This window comes from Hemiscyllium ocellatum, chromosome 22 (genome assembly GCF_020745735.1).
Source record: "Hemiscyllium ocellatum isolate sHemOce1 chromosome 22, sHemOce1.pat.X.cur, whole genome shotgun sequence".
Lineage (NCBI taxonomy): Eukaryota > Metazoa > Chordata > Chondrichthyes > Orectolobiformes > Hemiscylliidae > Hemiscyllium > Hemiscyllium ocellatum.
Window position 1 is genome coordinate 16,954,442 of NC_083422.1, and position 19,579 is coordinate 16,974,020.

The following is a 19,579-nucleotide window of genomic DNA, read 5'->3' on the forward strand; positions in this document are numbered from 1 at the left end:
GTGACCAGTTGTGTGTTGTAAGGATCGGTGCTGGTTCCACTGCTTTTTGTCATTTATATAAATAATTTGAGTGTGAATACAGGAGATATAATTAACAAGTTTGCAGATGACACCAAAATTAAAGGTGTTGTGGGCAGCATAGAAGGTTACCTCAATGTAGAATGGGACATTAATCAGATGGGCAAATGGGCAGATGAGTGGCAGTTGGAATTTAATTTAGATCAAATGTGAGGTGCTACATGTTGGTAAGGCAAATCGGGGCAGGATTTATACACCTGATGGTAAGGTCCTAGGGAATATTACCAAACGAAGAGACCTTGGGGTGCAGATTCATAGTTCCTTGAGTCACAAGTAGATAGAGTGGTGAAGAAGGCATTTGGGGCACTTGCCTGTTTTGGTCAGTGCATTTTGTATCAGAATTAGGGGGTCATCTTGCAGCTATATAAGACATTAATACAGCATTCATTCTGGTTTCTCTGCTATAGGAAAGATGTTCTGAAACTTGAAAGGGTTCAGAAAGGATTTACATATATATTGCCAAGGTTGGAGAGTTTGAGCTATAGCAAGAGGTTGAATAGGCTGGAGCTATTTTCCCTGGAATGTTGGAGAGGGAGGGGTGACCTTTAAAGAAGCTTAACATCATGCGGGGTGATGATAGGATTAATAGTCAAAGTCTTTTCCCAAGGGTAGTAGTCCAAAATTATAGGACATATGTTTAAGTGAGAAGAGAAAGATTTAAAAGAGACCTAAAGGTTAATTTTTTTATGCAGAGGGCGGTGCGTGTATGGAATGATCTACCCGAAGATCTGGTGGAGGCTGGTACAATTACAACATTTAAAAGGCATCTGGATGGGTATATGAATAGGAACTGTTCAAAGGGATATGGACCAAATGCTGGTAAATGGGACTAAATTAATTTAGGATATCTGTTTTGTATGTATAGGCTGGACTGAAGGATCTGTGCATCTGACTCTATCTGTTTGATGTATTCAAAATGTTAACAGGAAAAGACAGGTTAGATAAAGAGAGATTATTTCTACTATTTGGGGATTCTAAAACCAGGGGGCAAAATCTGAGAGTTGGGTGCCAGACCGTTCAGGAAGCACTTCTACACGTACAGGGTGGTAGATGTTTGGAACTGTGGATGCTGGATCAGTTCTTTTTAATTTCAGATCTGAGAGAGAGATTCATCAAAGGCAGGAGTATGGAATTAGATCACAAATCAGCCATGAACTCGTTGAATAGTAGAACAGGGTCAAGGGGCTAAATGGCCTATTCCTGTTACTGTGTTCCAATTTGGCATTGCTGTTGCATAAAGCACTATGCACGGAATCTTTTTTTTTGCTAAATCTAAGTTGCCCCAGGTGTTTTTGGAGGTTTTGGCACTCCTCCTCACCCCAATATGCATGGTCTTGCCTGCATTATCTTGTCTCATCCCAATAAATTGTCTTCAATTAGAACATCTTTATTTTGATGTTACACACCGTTTAAACAAGTTAACTGAAAATATATACATGACAATGAATTATCTGGCATCCCATGCAGAAAGATTCAGACATAACTAATAGAAAGGATTGACTGGAGATAAATTAACACTCCAAATAAAAGTAAGAAAGCAAAAATAGTGAAGTAAAAGAGAAATACTACTTCCAGAATCGGTTATCACAAAAACAATAACTTTCATTCTTTTCTCCAGAAGTGAAATTTTAACTTCGTAAAAAGCTGATCATCCCTTTGTGCTCTCCTATTCATTCCTATTCGCAAAATTAAATGTCACTTCTAAATGTGGCAGAATTGTGGAGATCCTGTTTAATTAAACAAAACTTTTTCTTACAAATAAGGGCAAACATAGTAAATTGTACAAAACTATTTTAACAGGTAGCTTGTATGACCTTGGATGTTGACTTAATATGTATTAATGTGGTCGAGAAACAACCATACCATTTTAGACGGCCTTCTGTAAATGGGGTAAGTACCGTTTGTTCAGCAAAAGATAGATTATTTATTTCTAATCATTTTACATTTGACAAAATTGTCATTTTTGCTTGAAAATGTGCTAACGAAAAGTAGAGAATCACCAGTAACATTTTTGCTTTGATAGCAAGCAGTAAAGAGCAGAATCTAAAGCATTTTGCATTGTGACTGGAAATATTCTACATTTTAGAAATATGTAATATGATCAGGACTGGTTTTGGATGATGCGAGTCATTACTCAGTAAGAGTGAGGGGGTTAGAGATCAAGCAAGGAACAACATTATGACCTTGGAGAGAAACAGAGAGGAGGTTGGGGGAAGAGAGCTGGGTGGAGTACAGCAGAAGGGAGGCAGATGAGAAAAATGCCATCCCCACCCCTAATCCTCTGGGCCCTCTTTCCTCCTCACTCCAAGAGATCCATGTCCATCTATGTTTGATGATCCCTCTTGCCATCGCTTAACCCCATTTTAGAATAGTGCCTGCTTTCCTGCACAGAAAAGTATTTGCATGTAATGTCATGCATAAATTCTACATGACATATGTTTGGAATCATGCTCATGCCTTCTCAAATTCGCCCACATGTATTTGTCTGCAGTTGCGGTTGTCAGCAAACACTACCATGATGGATTGAATGGCCTACTTGTGCTCTTACATCTTATGGTCTTATAATCTGTAATGTTCTTAAACTCCCTCAAGAGGATGCTGATAGCTGCTTTAGAACAGTTAATGGGTTGGTACCTGTATTACCGCAGTGCTGTTAAGATGGTAGTTCCATGATTTTAACTCCGTGACAGTGAAAAATGGGGTTATAGTTCAAAGTCAACATGATGTGCACCTTGAATGGGAATTTGCAGGTGATCAGGCTTGCACGTATCAACTGCTTTTGTCTGTCCAGGTTGTAGCGGTCATTGGTTTAGAAAGTGCTCCTAATATTCTAGGTGGTATACTGTGTCAATGGTAAAGATAGTAAATGCTGAAGGTGGTACAAGAAACAAGCTACTCATTGCATTCTCTCCATTTTTCTATCCTGTGCATTCCATATATTATTCCTTCTTTTCATGTAGCACCCTCATTGACAGTGAGTTCCTAAATCATTATAGGGCAACGTCCAACATGTCCCAAGAACTACCTCAGCCAGCATTGATGATGGAGTGATGATGACACTACACTCCAGCAAATCTAACACATCAACCCAATTTAAAGTTTTTGTTAAGATCTGAAGCACATGAACTGGTTGGATTCATTGTTGGTCTGTTCACTGAGCTGGTGACCCCCTTTCTAGGTGACATCATCAGAGCTTTGGGGGGGGGGGGTCCATTTTTAGGAAAGACTTTATTTTGGGTCTTTTACTTCCTCACTTTGCAGTTTCAGGGTGTTGCAGTGTGTTGTTGCTCCTCTAAATAGGGTCCTACTGCAGCTCCTCTTGTCGATGTTCAGGTGGTTACTGTTGTAGTTTAAGATCTGATTGGTATGAGTGGTTTTTCGGTATACTTTATTCTGCATTCGCCATTCTGTGTCCTTGAAACCATTGCATCTAGAAATGGGAGTTGTTTGTTGTTCTCCTCTGGAGTAAATTTGTTCCTGTGTACTCTATGCTACTTTCTCCCCATCCCCACCCTCCTCTCATTTATCTCTCCACCCTTCAGGCACTCTGCCTGTATTCCTGATGAAGGGCTTTTGTCTGAAACGTCGATTTTACTGCTCGGATGCTGCCTGAACTGCTGTGCTTTTCCAGTACCACTAATCCAGAATCTGGTTTCCAGCATCTGCAGTCATTGTTTTTACCCAATGCTATCAATGTGTGTTCTCCGCTTTCAGGACTTCTGATTATCACAGAAGTATCATCCACATACCTAATCCATAGCCTGGGTTGGATCTATGGGTGGGTTGTCTGTTCGAGTCTTTACATTGCTGCTTCAGCCATGAGCCCTGAGATGGATGAGCCCATAGGTGTCCCATTGATTTGTTCATCTACCTGGCCATTGAGGATGAAGTGGGTTGTCTGGCATAGGTACAGCATATTAAGACTGCTTGATTTGTTGATGGGTTCCTAGTCAGTTTGTCTGTTCTGGTCGTCCAGGAGTTTTGTTGTTTTGCGGCAAAAATTATGTCAATTGAAGTAAAAAGTACCATAACGTCAAATGAGATGGTCACCTCATCTTTGTTGGAATTCATGTTCCGAATGTTATCCAGGAATTCCTGCGATGGGTGTATGGAATGTGTTGCTCCGCTAATATGATATTGAACTACAGCCCTTCCTGTAGTTCCTTAACTAGTCTGTGAAGAGGCATTCCCAGTGGGCATCTAAAAGACTGAAAACTGCTCATAGATACAGATTCCTACCAACAGAAAGAGTTGGATCCCAAACCACAACCAGCTAACAGCGTGGTGTTAATTTTATGGAACCTATCTTGAAACTGACTCAACCAAAACAGGCTTAGAAAGAATGAAACTGGGTGGTATGGACACCCCACGATTCTACGGACTCCCTAAGCTACACAAACCCAACACCCCACCCCCACCCCCAACGGACCTATAGTGCCCCTACTGGGAATGCTGATGCACGGACTAGCTAAGGAACTGCAGCAAAGGCTTCAACACCATCATTAACGGAGCTACACACTCCATGTACTTATCGCAGGAATTCCTGGACAACATCAGGAACATGAATGTTGACTAAGATGAGGTGATGGAATCATTTGACATTTTGGCACTTTTTACTTGAATTGATATAACTTTAGCCAAAGAAACAAATCAACTATAAACCCATCAACCAAGACAGCATATTAAAACTACTTGACTTTTGCCTGACAGCATACTTCATTTTCAATGGCCAGGTAAATGAACAAATCAATGGAACACCTATGGGCTCCTCCATCTCAGGGCTTGTGGCTGAAGCAGTAATGCAAAGATTTGAATAGACAGCCGTCCCACAGATCTAACCCAAGCTTTGGATCAGGTATCTGGATGACACTTCTGTGATAATCCAAACAGCTGAAATCGAGAACACATGCCAGAATAGCATTTTCGTCTGGATCAATTTACTAGAGAGTTGGAGAACAATAACCAACTCCCATTTGTAGATGTAATGATTATAAGGAAACAAAATGGTGAATGCACAACAGAAGTGTACAGAAAGAACACATCTACCAATCAAATCCTAAACTACAACAGCAATCATGTGAACACCCACAAGAGGAGCTGCATTAGGACCCTATTTAAAAGAGCAGCAACACACTGCAGCACCCCAAAACTGCAAAGAGGGGAAGAAAAACTCCCAAATAAGTCTTTGCTTAAAAACAATACTCCCGTCAGCTTCATCCACAGATGCCTGGCAGACAATCCACACCACCAAGACAAAACACGCTGTCTATTCACCCATACTTTTTAAAAACATTTTGGAACTGACTTTTAGATTGCTCTGACCATTAGGAGTCTTAACAACACAAAAACTGACAGCCGGACTGGCATCCATCTTAATTCAGCATTTTTCCAGTGTGAAGATGTCCTTCGTCTTTACGTTTTTGCTCTGGTTTGATTTGAATTAGTTCTGAGGATTTACCCCTTCTGTCTTGTGCCACATACATTCTTAAGTTCTTCTGAACTAACTTCATCGTCCGTTGTATTGAAAATTCTTTTCTAGAGTCATGGAGTAGTTAAGGTGCAGAATTAGACCATTCTTCCATTTATGTGGGTGCAGATAAGGTGGTTCAAGAGATGAGGATCCTTACTTTCCTAAATCTTTTCTGCAACCTCTCTAATCTCTTTGTATCATTTGTAAAGTGTGGTTCCCAGAGCTAAACACAATGCACCAGTTGTGGCCAAACCAATGTGGCACACAGATTTGTCATAACTTCCTTGCTTTTGTTCATTATTCTCTATTTCTAAAGCTCAGCATTCCATGTGCTTTAACTACTTTATTTTAATTTGCTCTGCTGCCTTCAGTGACTTGTGTCCATGTGCATTCAGGTTGCACTTCTCTTGCATTTGCTTTAGAATTGGACTTTTTATATTATTGTTCACATTTCCTATCAAAATGTATCTCTTCACTTATTTTTCTGCATTAAATTTCACATGCAAAATCCAACAACCTGTCTCGGTTCTTTGGAAGCTTGACACTATCCTCCTCAATTCATAATAGTTTAGAAGTTTTATGTTATCTGCAAATTATGAAATTGTACCTGAACACACAGTCTCGGCCTTTCAAATACATCAGGAAGAGCAGGGGTCTTAACACCAGCCCTGGCACGTTTCATTATAAATCTTCCTCTTGTCTGAAAAGTAACCATCTTTCCTGTTCATTATGAAATGGTTTATATTATGAAATATGTTACTTTTGTCCCATTTGTGTCATGACCTCTAATTTTTCTCTCAAGTGTGATCTTCAGATGTTTGTTGAAAATCCATATTCATCTTGCCAACAGCATTGATTTCACAACCCTCACTCAAGTAGGTTAATCAAACATGATTTTTTTCTTCACTAATCTATGCTGACTTTCTTTGATTACCTCTCACTTGCTCATATGACTCTTAATTTTGTCCCAAGTGATAATTTCCACAAGCTTCCCCACAATCAAGTTTAAATTAGTTAGCATATTGTTGTTGGGCTTACTTTTTACACCTTTTATTTGAACAATTCACTGTGAGCTAATCACTTCACAAAAGTGTAATACTTCAATATATATGTTGATATTCTTCCACTGATCCCATATCCTATTGTCATCCCAGCTTTGAATCTCCATTGTTAAATCTACAGTTTTGCTCCAGTCTAGGACTGCGATATCTATTAATTTTCTTGCACCAGCCATGTAAGCTACAGTACCCCTTTCTCTGTGCACATGTCACCCAAAAAATACCTAAAGGTCAATTCTCCACCATCTTTCTTGTTCCTCTTTCTACTGTCTGCCAATCAATTTATTTAAAAGAATTCCAGCTATCTGAATGACCTTTTATAGGCTAATTGTAGATAAAATCCTTGCCTTGTCCATTTGTAATTCTTGCTGAGTTTAACAAATGCATGGAATTAATTAAGACTAGATGCAATTACAGCCATTGCTTCGCCTTTACTGAAACATCACTTTACATTACATGCCGTAACAATGGCTGTGGAATGATCCATCACTGTATGTTCCACCTTGGCTTAGTCCTTTGCTCATTTGAATGTTCACTATAAATTAGTACGTCAAACGTCTTTTCCTGTCTGTCCTCATCATCTTTTCTTTTCTAAATTTTACGGTAATAGCAAAAATCCTGGCAAATGAAAAGAATATAACAGCAGGTGGCAAAATAAATCTCTTCAAAAAGAAATATACAAAGAAACTGGCAAAGGATATTAAAAGCACTGCAAGAAATGAATATAGAATGAGTTACTATGTAATATTGACTAACTGTATTGTGCTGCAATATAGTATTCAATATTTTATCATGGATATAGTCTCTGGGTTGTTGCTGGTGCCACCTGAAAGTGAGGCAAGGAATAGGGAGAGTGTGCAGTTGAACAAGTGGCTGCAAGGATGGTGTAGGAGGGAGGGCTTCAGGTATTTGGACAATTGGACTGCATTCTGGAGAAGGTTGGACCTGTACAAGCAGGCCGGGTTGCACCTGAACCAGCAAGGCACCAATATCCTGGGAGGTAGGTTTGCTAGCACTCTTCGGGGTGGGGGGAGGGGGTGTGTTTAAACTAATTTGGCAGGGGGATGGGATCTGGACTTGTAGTCCAGCAAATAGGTTAGCTGTTTTTCAGGATGTCCACGAATGTAGGGAGGCTGTGGAGAAGGTAGTGCTGACAGGGAATACTTGCAGATACAGATGCGTTCAAGTGTGTATACTTCAATGCAAGGAGTATCAGAAATAAGGTGGGTGAACTTAAGGCGTGGATCGGTACTTGGGACTACGATGTTGTGGCCATCACACAAACGTGAATGGTTGTCGGAGGTTCCTGGTTACAGATGTTTCAGTAAGATTAGGGAGGGTGGTTTAAAAAAAAAAGGAGGGGGTGTGGCGTTGCTAATTAGAAATGGTATAATGGCTGCAGAAAGGCAGTTTGAGGGGGATCTGCCTTTGGAGGTAGTATGGGCTGAAGTCAGAAATAGGAAAGGAGCAGTCGCCTTGTTGGGTGTTTACTATAGGCCCCCCAATAGCAGCAGAGATGTGGAGAAACAGATTGGGAGTTTGGGAGAAGATTTGTAGCTCGGGTGCTCGTTGTTGTGGTTCTGTTTGCCGAGCTGGGAATTTGTGTTGCAGACATTTCGTCCCCTGTCTAGGTGACATCCTCAGTGCTTGGGAGCCTCCTGTGACACTGCAGCGGACAGCTGAAACTGACAACCGGAAGCGGCAGATTCAAACCACTACAAATGCTGGAGGAAAGATCACAGAAGCACTTCACAGGAGGCTCCCAAGCACTGAGGATGTCACCTAGACAGGGGACGAAACATCTGCAACACAAATTCCCAGCTCGGCGAACAGAACCACAACAAAAACAGATTGGGAAACAGATTTTGGAAAGGTGCAGAAGCCATAGGGTAGTAGTCATGGGCAATTTCAACTTCCCAAATATTGATTGGAAGCTCTTTAGATCAAGTTTGTGCAGTGTGTCCAGGAAGCTTTTCTAACTCAGTATGTAGATTGTCCGACCAGAGGGGAGGCCATATTGGATTTGGTATTTGGTAACGACCGGAACAATTGATGGGCTTGTTAGTGGGTGAGCATTTTGGTGATGGTGACCACAATTCTGTGATTTTCACCTTGGTTATGGAGAGAGAGAGGAGCGTGCGACAAGGTAGGTTTTACAATTGGGGGAAGGGTAAATACGATGCTGCAAGACAGAATCTGAGGAGCATAAGTTGGGAGCATAGGCTGTCAGGGAAGGGTGTCTTTGAAATGTGGAACTTTTTCAAGGACCAAATACGACGTGTCCTTGATATGTATGTACCTGTCAGGCAGGAAAGAGATGGTCATGTGAGGGAACCTTGGTTGACGAGGGAGGTTGAATGATTAGTAAAGAAGAAGGAGGCTTACATAAGGTTGAGGAAACAAGGTTCAGACAGAGCATTGGAGGGATACAGGATCGCCAGGAGGGAGCTGAAGAAAGGGATTAGGAGAGCTAAGAGAGGGCATGAAAAATCTTTGGTGGTTGGATCAAGGCCCCAAGGCCTTTTATACATATGTGAGAAACATAAGAATGACGAGAACGAGGGTAGGTCCGATCAAGGACAGTAGTGGGAGACTGTGTTTGAGTCGGAAGAGATAGGAGAAGTCTTGAATGAGTACTTTTCTTCAGTATTTACAAATGAGAGGGACCGTATTGTTGAAGAGGAGAATATGAAACGGACTGGTAAGCTAGAGGAGATACTTGTTAGGAAGGAAGATGTGTTGGGCATTTTGAAAAATTTGAGGATAGACAAGTCCTTCGGGCCTGACTGAATATATCCTAGGATTACGTGGGAAGCAAGAGAGGAAATTGCAGAGCCGTTGGCAATGATCTTTTCGTCTTCACTGTCAACGGGGGTGGTACCAGGGGACTGGAGAGTGGCGAATGTTGCGCTCCTGTTCAAAAAGGGGATTAGGGATAACCCGGGGAATTACAGGCCAGTTAGTCTTACATCGGTGATAGGCAAAGTAATGGAAAGGGTACTGAGGGATAGGATTCGAGTATCTGGAAAGACACTGCTTGATTAGGGACAGCCAGCACAGATTTTTGAGGGGTAGGTCTTGCCTTACAAGTCTTATTGAATTCTTTGAGGTGACCAAGCATGTGGATGAGGGTAGAGCAGTGGATGTAGTGTACATGGATTTTAGTAAGGCATCTGATAAGGTTCCCCGTGGTAGGCTTATGTGGAAAGTCAGGAGGCAAGGGATAGTGGGAAATTTGGCCAGTTGGATAGAGAACTGGCTAACCGATCGAAGTCAGAGTGGTGGTAGATGGTAGATATTCAGCCTGGAGCCCAGTTACAAGTGGAGTTCCGCAGGGATCAGTTCTGGGTCCTCTGCTGTTTGTAATTTTTATTAATGACTTGGAAGAGGGAGTCGAAGGGTGGGTCAGTAAGTTTGCAGACAATACCAAGATTGGTGGAGTTGTGGATAGTGAGGAGGGTTGTTGTCGGCTGCAAAGGGACTTAGATATGATGCGGAGCTGGGCTGAGGAGTGGCAGATGGAATTCAACCCTGTCAAGTGTGAGGTTGTCCATTTTGGAAGGACAAATAAGAATGCGGAATACAGGATTAACGGTAGGGTTCTTAATAAGGTGGAGGAGCAGAGGGATCTTGGGGTCTATGTTCATAGCTCTTTGAAAGTTGCCACTCTAGTGTATAGAGCTTGTAAGAAGGCCTATGGTGTATTAGTGTTCATTAGCTGAGGGATTGAATTCAAGAGTCGTGAGGTGATGTTGCAGCTGTATAGGACCTTGGTTAGGCCACATTTGGAGTACTGTGTGCAGTTCTGGTCACCTCATTTTAGAAAAGATGTGGAAGCTTTGGAGAGGGTGCAGAGGAGATTTACCAGGATGTTGCCTGGAATGGAGAATAGGTCGTATGAGGATAGATTGAGAGTGCTAGGCCTTTTCTCATTGGAATGGCGAAGGATGAGGGGTGACTTGATAGAGGTTTATAAGATGATCAGGGGAATAGTAGAGTAGACGGTCAGAGACTTTTTCCCCGGGTACAACAGAGTGTTACAAGGGGACATAAATTTAAGGTGAAGAGTGGAGGGTATAGGGGGGATGTCAAGGGTAGGTTCTTTACCCAGAGAGTGGTAGGGGCATGGAATGTGCTGCCTGTGGGAGTGGCAGAGTCAGAATCATTGGTGACCTTTTAAGCGGCAATTGGATAGGTACATGGATAGGTGCTTAAGCTAGGACAAATGTTCAGCACAACGTCGTGGGCTGAAGGGTTTGGTCTGTGCTGTATTGTTCTATGTTCTAGTCATAGTTGGAAACAGTGTGATCGAAGACCAAGTTCACTTGAGTAATAGTTACAGATCTGAATAGTCAGACATGCCATTCTATGGAGTCAGGCAAGTGCTGTGAATTCACAACACTGTAAACAGCTCTATTAGTGTCAGTGGTGTTATGCTAATTATGTGCATTTGTAGATAATGAATAATATCAATTATTGGTAATGGTATTAGGTATACTGCAAATTCCATTGGTTTTAAAAGAAATACAGAATGCCTGGCTGAGGGTTTTATTTTTCTGGATATTTCCATCATATTTTTGGTTCCCAGAAACTCTGAGCTGACACTACAATAGGAAATATGGTACACTCGAATGAAAATCACCAGTGTTATGGACCAGGCCAAATTACCTTTGTACATATATCAAAGAGAGAGCCTAGACCATACACTTGACTTTAAGCAAGATAGGCGTTAAGGTGCTGTGTTCCTGATGTAATTCAATTGGTTACAAACATCTTATTTTAACTGTAGGGTAAAAATGCAAATTGAAGGAGGAATTGGTAGAACTTCAGCTCTATCAGAAAAACTTAACAGGATAGTAGATTACTTAATTACTAAATAGCAACTGTTCCAATATAGTAAAATCCCATAAACACATCCTAGGCAAACACAAAGTCAGTAAACCACGTTGTCTGCTGCCAGAATCACACATGAGAGAGGTGTAAAAGCTGCACAGTCAACTTCAAAGCTGTAACAACTTCTGAAAGCTAAACTAAAACCTTGGTTCTGGGGGTGCCTGACCTTGCCTATTCATGCTGCTTCTATTGTTTCAACTCTTAAAAGATACCTCAAGGCTTCACACGCTATTTACTTTATTGGCTTCGAATAAACAGCCTCAAGACGTATGGCCTTTTTTTAAGAAAGGACAAATTCTATATCTTAAAGATATAGTATCATCATGCAGGTAAATATTTACGTAAACTAGTAGAATTTACTGTAGACCAGGTATACGAAAAGATTTTTTTAATTAGATCAACATTACAGGTAAAGGGATGACTGGAAAATGGGAAGCCTTTAAAAATGAGAGAATGAGCATCCAGAGACAGCATATGCTCCTGTTAGTGTGAAAGGCAAGGCTGGTAGATATAGGGAATGCTGGATGACTAGAGAAATTGAGGTTTTGGTCGCGGAAAAAGGAGAAAGCATATGTCAAGTACAGACCGGAAGCTCGAGTGAATCCTTGGAGTATAAAGACAGCAGGAATATACTTGAGGGAAATCAAGAGGGCATAAAGGGAACATGGCGTAGCTTTAGCAAATAGGGTTAAGGAGAATCCAAAGGGATTTTATAAATACATTTAAGGACAAAAAGATAACTACGGAGAGAATAGCGCCCCTCAAAAATCAGCAAAGCAGCCTATGTGTGGAACTGCAGGAGATGGGGGAAGATAATGAGTATTTTGCACCAGTGCTTACTGTGGAGAAGGACATGGAAGATGTAGAATGCGGGGAAATAGGTGGTGACATCTTGAAAAATATCCATACGACAGAAGTGGTGTTGGATGTCTTAAAGAGAAAAAAAAAGGATAAATCCCCAAGACCTGATGAGGTGTACCCTAGAACTCTGGGAAGCAAGGGAAGTGATTGTTGGGTCCCTTGCTGAGATATTTGTATCATTGATAGTCACAAGTGAGGTGCCGGAAGACTGGAGTTTGGCTAACTATTTAATAGAGATGGTAAGTAAAAACCAGAGAACTATAGACCACTGAGCCTGACATCGGTCATGGGCAAGTTGTTGGAGAGAATCCTGAGGGATAGGATTCCCGTGTATTTGGAAAAGCAAGGATTGATTAGGAATAGTCAACATGGTTCTGTGTGGGGGAAATCATGCCTCACTAACTTGTTTGAGTTTTTTGAAGAAGTAATGAAAAGGATTGATGAAGGCAGAGCAGTGGATTTGATCTATATGGACTTCAATAATGCATTCTACAAGGTTCCTCATAGACTGGTTAGCAAGATTAAATCACATGAAATACAGGAAGAATTAGACATTTGGATACAGAACTGGCTGGAATTTAGAAGACGGAGGTTGGTGGTGGAGGGTTGCTTTTCAGACTGGAGGCTTGTGACTAGTGGCGTGCTACAACGATCAGTGCTGGGTCCACTGCTTTTTGTCATTTATTTAAAAGATTTGGATGTAAACATAAGAGGAATAGTTAGTAAGTTTGCAGATAACACCAAAATTGGAGGTGTGGTGGACAGTCAAGAAAGCTGTTGTGGTTCTGTTCGCCAAGCTGGAAGTTTTTGTTGCAAACGTTTCGTCCCTTGGCTAGGCGACATCATCAGTGCTCTGGAGCCTCCTGCGAAGCGCTTCTTTGATGTTTCTTCCGGTATTTATAGTGGTCTGTCCTTGCCGCTTCCGGGTGTCAGTTTCAGCTGTCCGCTGTAGTGGTTGGTATATTGGGTCCAGGTCGATGTGTTTGTTGATGGAGTTTGTGGATGAATGCCATGCCTCTAGGAATTCCCTGGCTGTTTTCTGTCTGGCTTGCCCTATGATAGTAGTGCTTTCCCAGTCGAATTCATGTTGCTTGTTGTCTGCGTGTGTGGCTACGAGGGATAGCTGGTCGTGTCATTTCGTGGCTAGTTGATGTTCATGTATGCGGATTGTTAGCTGTCTTCCTGTTTGTCCTATATAGTGTTTTGTGCAGTCCTTGCATGGTATTTTGTAAACTACATTAGTTTAATCACAAGATTCCTGATGAAGGGCTTATGCCCGAAATGTCGAATTTCCTATTCCTTGGATGCTGCCTAACCTGCTGTGCTTTAACTAGCAACACATTTTCAACTGTGATCTCCAGCATCTGCAGACCTCATTTTTTACCCTACAACCACAGGGATGCCAAGACAGCAGACTTCTTAGCAGCACTAGAATGCACACTCAGGAACAATGGACTGACAGAAGAGACACAACAAACAGTGAGACAAACGGTCGTACCTTTGATGATAAGAAAAAGACAAACACGTAACCTCAACACCAAGGAGAGGGAAGCACTGAAAGCACTAAGAAACGATAAGAACATAATCATACTACCAGCAGATAAAGGCAGAATGAAGGTCATCCTAGATAAATCAGATTACATCAAAAAAGCACAACAACTACTCACAGATACCAACACCTACCAAATGAAGGATTCTGACCCCACACCACAACTCACCAATAGAATAAATAACACGCTAAGGAATCTACAAAAAAACAGACAGATAACCAAAGCTGACCTACAAAGAATGAAACCCCGGAAAGCAACAACACCCCCAGATTCTATGGACTACCCAAAGTACACAAACCAGACATCCCACTCAGACCCATAATATCACTACCAGGGACACCAGCATACAAACTGGCCAAAGAACTACAACAGAAACTGAAACACCTGGTCAGCGGATCCAAACACTCCATACAATCAACACAGGAATTCTTGGACGTCATCAGGAATACACACATAGACAAAGAAGAAACCATGATCTCATTCGACGTGACGGCACTGTTCACTCCGATTGACAAAACCCTAGCCAGAGAAACAATAGCCAACCTACTGGACATACAGAACAGAAAACAGGAGGCGGAACCTATCAACAAAGACGGCATACTTAAACTACTGGACTTGTGCCTCACTACACACTTTTTACATTCAACAATCAGATATACAAACAAATCAACGGAACACCCATGGGATCACCAATCTTGGGACTCATAGCAGAGGCAGTTATGCAAAGGTTAGAACAAACAGCCCTACCACAAATTCAACCCAAACTCTAGGTCAGATATGTCGATGACACGTTTGTAATCACCAAAAACACGGAAATAGAAAAAACACACCGGATCATCAAAGCCACACACTCAGGAATCCGATTCACGAGAGAAGAAAAGGATAGCCAACTCCCATTCCTAGACGTGATGGTACAGAGAACACCGAACGGAGAATTCACCACAAGGGTACACAGGAAAACAACACACACAGACCAAGTCCTAAACTATGAAAGTAACCACCCCAACACACACAAACGAAGCTGCATCAGGACACTATTCAAAAGAGCCACAACACACTGCAGTACACCAGAACTGCAAAAAAAGGAAGAGGAACACCTATACAAGGTATTCGCCAAAAACGGATACCCGCGCAACTTTATCAACAGATGCCTAAGAGACAGACCACGGAACGAGGACATGCCACAACCAAAAGGACTAGCCACACTACCATACATCAGGAGCGTTTCAGAACTGACAGCCAGACTACTGCGACCCTTAGGACTCATAACGGCACACAAACCAACAGCCACACGCAGACGACAACTCACTAGAACAAAGGACCCGATACCCAACATGAGCAAAACTAATGTAGTTTACAAAATACCATGCAAGGACTGCACAAAATACTATATAGGACAGACAGGAAGACAGCTAACAATCCGCATACATGAACATCAACTAGCCATGAAACGACACGACCAGCTATCCCTTGTAGCCACACACGCAGACAACAAGCAACATGAATTCGACTGGGAAAACACTACTATCATAGGGCAAGCCAGACAGAGAACAGCCAGGGAATTCCTAGAGACATGGCATTCATCCACAATCTCCATCAACAAACACATCGACCTGGACCCAATATACCAACCACTACAGCGGACAGCTGAAACTGACACCCGGAAGCGGCAAGGACAGACCACTATAAATACCGGAAGAAACATCAAAGAAGCGCTTGGCAGGAGGCTCCAGAGCACTGATGGTGTCGCCTAGCCAGGGGACGAAATGTTTGCAACAAAAATTTCCAGCTTGGCGAACAGAACCACAACAACGAGCACCCGAGCTACAAATCTTCGCACAAACCTTGAAGTCAAGAAAGCTACTGTAGAGTACAACAGGATCTTGATCAGATGGGCCAATGGGCTGAGAAATGGCACATAGAGTTTAATTTAAATGTGAGATGTTGCATTTTGGAAAGGCAAATCAGGGCAGGACCTTAAACACTTAACGGTAAGGTCTTGAGCAGTGTTGCTAAACAGCCCTGGAGTCCAGGTTCATAATTCCTTGAAAGTGGGGTCGCAGGTAGGTAGGATGATGAGCAGTGCATTTGGTATTTGTTCCTTTGGTCAGAGCATTTGAGTACAACAGTTGGGAGGGCATGTTGCGGCTGTACAGGGCGTTGATTAGGCCACGTCTGGAATATTGTGTGCAAATCTGGCCTTTCTTCTAAAGGAAAGACGATATGAAACTTGAAAAGATTCCAAAATGATTGACAGGAATGTTGTCCGGGTTTGAGCTATAGGGAGAGGCTGAATAGGCTGGGACTGTTTTCCCTGGAGCATCAGAGGCTGAAGGGTGTCATTCCACAGATTTATAATATCGAGGGGGAATCCAGAACTAGAAGGCATAGGTTTCAGGTGAGAGGGGAAAGATTTAAAAGGGACCTAAGGGGCAATATTTTCACACAGGGTGGTGAGTGTATGGAATGAGCTGCCAGAAGAAGTGGTGGTGGCTGGTACAATTACAACATTTAATTGTATCTGGATGGCTACATGATTAGTGCTGGCAAATGGGACTAGATTAATTTTGGATAGCTGGTCAGCATGAATGAGTTGATTGAAGGCTCTGTTTCTGTGCTCTACGTCATTATGACTCTCTCTCAATTATTGACTTTTAGATTTGTCTGGGTGATAACCTAGCTAAATTAAGTTAGGAGGAATACATTAGGATTGTGTTCCCTAGAAGGCTGAGGTGATTCAATCCAAGTCTTCAAGAGCATGTGGCTAGTTTCTCAGTCTTCAACATCTAAAATCAGTGAATGGCAGGTTTGAACATACTTGTCTCCCTACTGATTTGATTGATTTTACCAGGGCCACAGCAGGCTTGATCACTTAAAATCTTATTTTTCATTATTTTCTGTTATCAATATATCTAACTTTCTAGTGTCATTCTGGAGGACAAGAGCCTTCAGAAATTTGCATAGCCACTTCTAATTTACATCTATCAGCCTAGTGGTTAATTAGATTCCCTACAGTGTGGAAACAGGCCCTTCATTCACACCAACGCTCCGAAGAGTAACCCACCCAGACCCATTTCCTTCTGAGTAATGCTCCTAGCACGATGGGCAATTTAGCATGGCTAATTCACCTGACCTGCACATCTTTCAACTGTGGGATGAAACCAGAGCACCCGGAATTATCAAGGATGCAAAGTTTTAATGGTTATTCTGGCTTTCTGAAGGCTTGTACTATAGTACATACACACATATGGTTTAAAAATATAGTAGCGAAATGATTTATCTCCTCTTAAGCCAGTAAAAAATGTTTGTGATGCACACATTTTATAGATGGAAGCATTGTCAAAACTTTCCTTTAGAGGGTGCTATTGCTATAGATAGAAACAGGTGATTTTCCTTCTGTATTATCACTTCTTGATTCTTCAATTAATTGGCCATGTTTAATTTTGTAAGTAGTAGCATATTTAATTGTTGATGACTAATATAGTATTTGAGTTGAGTATATCCTTTTCCTTAAAATTGTTTTCAGATAAATAAATCTTCCTGCCCCCATGCTTGAAGCCAAGAAAATGACTTGATGTAGCAGCAAATGAGTATGACTAATAGGTCTTCAACTGAAATGAAGATGGTCAATATAAACATTTTAATTTGCATCTTAAGTTAGCATAAATATTATGTATCATTTTTCAGAAGGCAAATCATTTTGCTTCTCATAGTTTCTCCGTGTACTTTTTGTTTTCAGTTTTATTTCTTACAACAAAGGTTTATTGACTTATCCCATCACAGAATAAGTACCACAGAATAAATTGTTTGTGCTCACAAATGTAACTGGTGCAATGTTCTTTCAAAATTTGTATTAGTAAATATAATTGTGCCTGTCATTTGACATCTGCTTTATTTGATTGCAAAATATGTATTTCAAAATTGTATTTAATCTTGGTAAAGGGAAAAGATAAAATGCATACACAAGTTTGAAAATTGTGTTAAATTAAAAGTGAATGCAATTTAGTTGGTTTAGGATTGTGTTTTGATTTTACATAAAATTAAATGGAGTATAAATGCAACAAAGTGAATTTATGCATAACATTGGGTCATAATTGCAGTATGATATGCATTAACAGGTCATCATACTAATGGAAAGGTGCAGTGAATATGCAGTAGAACTATGTGAAGTAACTGAAAAACTGGCACAGTTTGTTTTTAAACTAAACATAGGTGAAAGGAGAGGCAAATCTGTCTTTCATGAAATATGAAAGATTTTAAGAAGATACATAGTGAAAGATTTTCTTTTATTTGACTTGTGTATCAGGCCATAAACCAGGTATTAATACAAGGAAATTGAATGATTGTGTATGATTAGGAGATTTCAACAGTTGCTATATTACCGGACTGTTCATACAATATTTAGTGTGCACTGTCCACCTATATTAACATTCCTTAAACAGTACCTTTCAAACATGTGACCATTACCATCCAGAAGGACAAGGGCAGCAGATATGTGGAACTGCCACCATTGTCCAGTTCCTCTCCAACCCACTCACCATCCAAATTTTGAAATATATCGTCATTTCTTCAGTGTTACTGGGTCAAAATCCTGGGGCTCTCTAATGGTATTGTGCGTGTGTCAAATCCAAATGGATGCAGCAGTTCAAAAAGGCAGCTCACTGTTGCCATCTCAAGGCCAAAGTTAAAAATCTCAGCACCAGGTTATCGTCTAACAGGTTTATTTGGAAGTTGCCTTCTGGAGTTGATTAGATTTCCTACAGTGTGGAAACAGGCCCTTCGGCCCAACCAGTCCACACCCCTGCTTCTCTCTATAAATGCAAAATATTATGAATGCTGGAAATCTTACACAAAGAATGCTGCTTAAACCCACAGGTCTGGATCATCTGTAGAGTGAACGTTCAATCTTGTATAACTTCAGAATTGAAACGTGTTTGAAGTTTTTAATACTTTTGACAGAGGTAAGGGCCAGTGCAAAAGGCAAATCATTATTAATAGTGGAGAAAGATGTAAAATTGGTCTAAATTAAAGTACTAAAGGGAGTAAAGGAGTCCTCGATGGTTAGAGCCAAGTGAAAAAGGACATGGCCATTGGGGGGAGTGTGAAGAAGAAAATACAAGATAGAGAACAGATATATTCAATCAGTTTCAGCGGTTATCATTGTCAGTATTGAGACCTCAAGTCTGAAAGTGCCTAAGTGGAAAATGACAGCCTAATTCTTTATTAAAATGGCAAGTAACTGGAAGGTCAGGGTCATTCTTAGGGACAGCAGAGGTGATTGCAGAATACTTGCCCATTCACCACCTTCCTTCTCACTGTCCAAGGCCCAAAATACACTTTCCAGGTGAAGCATTATTTTACTTGTATTTTCATTGATCTAGATTTCTGCATTCATTGGTCACAATGCGGCCTCCCTTACGTCGGAGGGTTCAAACACAAACTAGATGACTGCTTTGTGGAACACCTCTGTTGTCTGTAGGAATGGCCCTCACCTCCAAGTTACTTGCCATTTCAGTAAACCATCTTGCACTCATGCTAACATTTCTATCCTGGGCCTGTTGTAATGTTCCAACAGAGCACAGTGCAAGCTTGAGGAACAGCATTAAATTTTCCATTTAGACATTTTACAGCTTTGACATTTCAATATTAAACTGAATAACTTCAGAAAC

The 19,579-nt window shown here is 41.2% G+C and overlaps 1 protein-coding gene across 2 annotated transcripts in view; it reads left to right on the forward strand.

Moving 5' to 3' along the window:
* rpp30 (ribonuclease P/MRP 30 subunit) overlaps positions 1-19,579 on the forward strand; it is a 42,118-nt gene that overhangs the window by 14,503 nt on the left and 8,036 nt on the right. For both annotated transcript variants that reach the window (XM_060842362.1, XM_060842361.1), the window contains one exon: positions 1,879-1,968. In XM_060842362.1, the coding sequence (XP_060698345.1) occupies positions 1,879-1,968 (90 nt within the window). The remainder of the gene's footprint in view (positions 1-1,878; positions 1,969-19,579) is intronic.